This window comes from Strongylocentrotus purpuratus, unplaced genomic scaffold, assembly GCF_000002235.5.
Source record: "Strongylocentrotus purpuratus isolate Spur 01 unplaced genomic scaffold, Spur_5.0 spur5_scaffold_9, whole genome shotgun sequence".
Lineage (NCBI taxonomy): Eukaryota > Metazoa > Echinodermata > Echinoidea > Camarodonta > Strongylocentrotidae > Strongylocentrotus > Strongylocentrotus purpuratus.
The window spans coordinates 27,357,411-27,362,599 of NW_022145615.1; the positions used below are offsets into that span (position 1 = coordinate 27,357,411).

Sequence of the window (5,189 nt, forward strand, 5' to 3'; positions counted from 1 at the left end):
GTTTTCCGCCGAAGAACGACGTTGTCGGGCTGGTTCAGCAAGGTCGTGAGACACGCGTCGGTATCGGCACCCTAGCAGCAACACGCATACAAAAAGAATGAAACAGATGCCTGCCACTAGCTTCCGTCCGACATTTACAAATCTCTCCGAATCCATATTGAATGTGGTTAACCTGGAATGTAACAATGAAAAAAAAGAACTTCTATATTGAGATCAGTAATGAAATTTGTTCCTTACGCAATATAATTTCATCTGACTATAAAGTTCCCGTTCATAAACGGTATTTTCCAAATCAAAGGAGGAGATAACCCACCGATTTGATGCATTTAAAGATACGAGTAATTTCTTTTGTATGAAGTTGAAAACCTAGCATCGCCACAGCTACCCAAAATTTAAATAGATCTCTCTCGTAAGATCTGTTGAGAAATAATATATGTAATTAAAAAAAATCGGCTACTTTATGATACAAAATACCTGTAACTTTTTGTAGCTTTTGAAACTAAACAACGACTCTGAAATTCAATTACAGCATTGCAATGACAAGGTTGTGAAAAATAGCTTTACCTTATTCTAAATGCAAGTCAGAAATATGAAGAGGAGTAATAACATCAATGATTTAAAAAATCAAGACAAAATAGTCCTCCAAACAAACTCCTATAAAGCAAACCCATTAAGCTAGAGGCATTTTTTTCTTCTATGAATAACAATAAAAATATCTACGTTTCTCTACCAAATAAGAAATTTTTCCTTTGGACATTTAAAACAAACTTGGGTCTTGATTCCCTTGTCAGTGCGTATTTGTCCTAGAACAGACCTCGATATATCTCATTGATTTCAATGCATCTTGAAACTGTGTGATATTCCCCTGTTGATTTTCAAATTTCAAATGTGAAAAACGCTAAACGACTTTGGTTTATTTGTTACAAGTTATGTCATCAATTTGTTTGGTTTCAAGTCAAGTTAAATTACAATTGTCAAAATGTCTACAATATGGATACACCACCGGTTCTCTATATCATATTCAAAAGCTACATGATGCAAACTACAACACTTACCACAAAGAGTCCTGATGGAATGAAGCAAACCGAGAGCACGATTATTGGCGCATGAATGTTCGTCGACAATCACTAAAAGGTTTGATGGGTGACAAAGTGTTCCGAGATTTATATTCAAAATATGATATTTCTTGCAACAATAACCCCCCTCATTCGAAAATGTGCGTACCTGGGGAGAGTCGCGTGTGAATAACTTATAACAAAAGGCGTCAACCTTCTCGTTTTTAGAAAATCGCTTCAGATGGGTATATTCTTGAATAGACAGGGTTTCGCGTTTCCCTATCTCCGTGAATATTTGGCAAGAATGTGCACGTCGACTATGAGAGATAACCGAATTTAATGCCAAACTAAGTTAATACGTAGAGAGTAAAATGTTTACGTAACATCACCGAAGAAATAAAACGACAAGGGTAAATCAAATTCGAGTGTTCCATAGTTTGTCTTTTTATTTAGCCTATACGAAAGCAATGCCACTAAACAAACTACATGCGCTTCTTTCAATAAAGAGTAAGTTCTGGAAAAATGTAGAAAATATTTGGTGAGCTTTCTCATTCTAAGTATGTCAGTTTCATTTTATTCTTTTAATATTGTGTTTATTTATTCCATACACATCAACGTAAAGTATTTGCATTTACAATCTTATAATTTTAATGACATGGTGTATATATATAAAGGGTTCGTCTTAAGCTTAAGCTTGAAGTGGTGTTTGGAAGAAATGTTGCCTGCAGAAGATTGCTCTTAAAATGACCAGATCATTCGAAATATGATTAGACATAACTGAAAATTTTGGACCAAATATCTTTCTGCAGTCCAAGTCTCCAATTTCCTTGTGCAGTGCATATGTTCTTTTGCAAGACTGAGTCCGTTTCTTTTCATTGTAATCATTCAAAAACCTCAGATTAAACATCAATCCTCAATTCCTAATGCACTACATAATCAACCTTTCACACAATGATTACCAGTACTCGACTTAGTCCATGTATACAAAAATAAGTTATTGTAGACATGGTAAAGAGGATTGGGCATGTGGAGCCGGATTACCCCATTGAGAGCTAGGGGTACTATACATGCTGCCCCTTACTACCTGGGTCCTATACACCATAGGATCACAAGGAGGTAAGTACCGTGATTATCGCTTACATTCTCGTTAAAAAACTTGCACGTGATGTCTTGTTAGGATAGCAAAGAAAAATAAAGATATTTTTAGGACCTTCTCAATTGTTTTACTTATATTAGAAGGTCAAATTTTCTTTAAGTTTCCCTATTTTACAACTATTGCTTTGCGTCTATTTCATGGAGCTGTATTTCCTTGTCGTCAATTAGAGCCCCATTCTTATGAACGCAAGGATTACCCTGAATCGGGTCTGATTGATTGTTGTGAGAATCGCTTTGAATGTTACGCGGCGAAAATGAAGTGATGAGAAGATCCCTAAATGGCGCCAACTTGGCCTTCCAGAGGGCGCTTACTCGTTTGTTACAACACAACACGATTGGTAGGATCAAGGTCGAGAGTTGGTTCAGAAGATGTGCGAAGATGGCTAGACTAGGGATGGGTTTAAACAGGAAAGCCACGTAGATGATCCATGATGGAACCCAGAAGACACCAAAGATTGCTGCTATCTTTATGTGTTCATAAAAAATAAAAGGTGTAAAACAGAAATAAATGTCAATGGCAGTGGTTTGTAATGGTATGAATGATAGCGCCAGCTATCGACGCTTCGTATGGTATAATAATGATAACAGTTATGGTAATTATCAGAACATCGATACCGGAATATAATGTAGTAAAGAACGCAAGTCGTGCATGCCTGAGCATGTAAATAAGTCGTAACCTTCTTCTGATGTAAAGAAAGAACTAATTTTCAACTCGTTATTACGCCTCCTTTGTTTAAAGGGACACCCAGTACTTGATTTCAAAGTACTCTAGAGGAAAACAGAAAATTAGAGAAGTAGACTGGTGACAAATGGATTGAAATCGAACAGAAAGTGAGAAAATTATGATTTTTCAAAAGAATGGGCTCTTAGAATTGGCTGAACTGGTAATTTATGAGTGATGTAGTAGCGGACAAAGTTCCATTTGGTCCAACGCACAAAGTGAGTAAATTGTCAACTTTTCAAATCGTACGACTCAGGAGAGTAATTATTTTCATTAGGAACTATAATATATGCTATCAATAATATCAGAGTAGTAATCGAACGGAGAAAGCACTTAGGAGAAAAACAACCAAAAAAATGATAATATATTTTCGCCTTTTTTTTTTCTTCATATAAATGAAATTTATTACAAGGGTTGGATTCCCTTAAAAAAAAAAATCATTATGGTGCCAGGTGTCATTCCAATATTTCCTTTACAGAATTCTACAACACTTGGTGTATTGTTTTTCATTCATCGTTGATTAATAATAATTATGAAAATCAGCTATTTTTTTTAAAAGAGCACCACTCCGGAGTATTCCCTTAACACCGGAATATGACATCTAAAAGTGTACTTTTTAGGCCATCTATGATACTACAGAATTATGGGGACTCTTCTGACACTATCTATGATATCCGAAAAACATTGGACTGTTTTTTGTCACGAAATCAAAACTTAGGAGCCTCCCTGATAATGTCAAAAATGAGATTCCTTGAAATGATCCTCATTTGAAATGTTTAACATGGAAGTCTTGTTTTGAATTCAGTATGGAGTCAATTTGAAATCCTGAAAAGGTCATTAGTTTTACTTTTTAGATTTCTGAGAGTGAAACTAAATTTTACAAGAAGAGGTAAATGGCCTACAATGTGTTGAACAGTTTTAAGACTAATTGTCAGAACTCATTGAGATCAGTGGCGTATTGCAGTGGGGAAAGCATGGCCTCTATCACACAATTAAAACAAACAATGGTGTAGAGAGAGAGAGAGAGAGAGAGGCTGATTTGTTTTCACTAAGGGATTATTAATTTGTAGTGGTACATTTCATCTTTAAAAATACCCAAGCGACTGCTAAGATTATACCATACCTTTATTGTTATCTGACGGCCATTCCTCCAATCTGACTTTCCTCTCGAGTCCAGTGATGCTAACTCTTGTCGTGTGGCTCTCAATCTGTAAAGCACCAAAACAAACAAGAAACAGTCCACAAGGAAGGGTACTGCAGTTTGTATCGCTAAAAGATAATTAGGCCAGCCATCAACAATCCAGCAGTATTCGTCGATGTCATAGATTTTGATGCCTCCAATGTGCAAAAAGACGGCTAGGAGAGAAAAAAGCAATGGTACGCACCATCCAAAGAGAGAGAGGAGAAGGAAGAAACGGCTTTCAGAATCTTCATCGACGCGATGAATACCTTTCCTGCCAAGTGTCCATGCCAGGAAAATAGCAACAGCCGTCCACCAGTAGTTTGGTACAAGTACAAAGTAGTAGATGAGAGGAGCTAAGAAAACACAGAGTTGAGGATTATCAGTTCCAAGTGGGATGTACCCTGATGTGTAACAGAGAGACAGCAACCCTGCAACTACAAGGCTCAGGACATTCTTACCATGGGTGTTACGGAGCTCTTTGAACATGACGAACGTGAGCAGGCAGCAGAGAAGTGCAGCTGAAGATAATCCGTTGAGGACTCGAAGACACATCTTCAACCACTCTGGAATCTTGTCCCACGTCTGATCGCCATCCAAGAGGATAATTGGTGGTCCAATACGTACCGTTGGGCAGTATAAGATGAACGACAAGGTACGGACTAGATCTTCAAAATCATCATTAGCGATAAACACAAAGGGAGGTGGAAACCCAGTGACTATTGTTCTTTTTATACTACAGTTACCACCTTCCTCCTGCTCCCATTCCAGTGCCAACCAATCGCTAGAAGAGGGGCACGAGTTATCCATCCTATTATTAGCATCTGCATAAATACAGTAAAAACTGTATAGAGGTCAAATCTAAACAATCGATTTAAAACATGATTCGACTCACACTCCAGCATCTTATATTGACAGTCCTCTGCAAAGTATTCAACATATGCAATGTTATTGTTGTTATCTGTGCACTGTTTATCAAAATCTTTTTGAAAATTTTGCATGGATACAGAAATAATGGAATAGCTTAGATTTGAAGTCTGATCCCCGTAGTAAAATGTATTATTTCTTAGGCAAACGG

General features: G+C 37.0%; 1 protein-coding gene across 1 annotated transcript; it reads right to left on the reverse strand.

The window, feature by feature from the left end:
* Positions 1-1,408: 1,408 nt before the first annotated feature.
* On the reverse strand, positions 1,409-4,925 carry LOC105441436. Its single transcript, XM_030976476.1, has 2 exons — positions 4,055-4,925; positions 1,409-2,675 (listed from the first exon to the last, which is right to left on the reverse strand). Exons 1-2 carry the CDS (start codon positions 4,919-4,921, stop codon positions 2,328-2,330), a joined length of 1,215 nt encoding a protein of 404 aa, XP_030832336.1. The 5' UTR covers positions 4,922-4,925; the 3' UTR covers positions 1,409-2,327.
* Between the last annotated feature and the right edge of the window lie 264 nt (positions 4,926-5,189).

What these genes read in the sequence shown, in the direction of transcription:
- LOC105441436 (XM_030976476.1), bottom strand. Translation starts at nt 4,921, where the DNA reads ATGGATAACTCGTGCCCCTCTTCTAGCGATTGGTTGGCACTGGAATGG. An exon ending in GCCGTCAGATAACAATAAAG is followed by an intron (nt 2,676 to 4,054) that starts GTATGGTATAAT and finishes GAACACATAAAG; the next exon opens with ATAGCAGCAATCTTTGGTGT.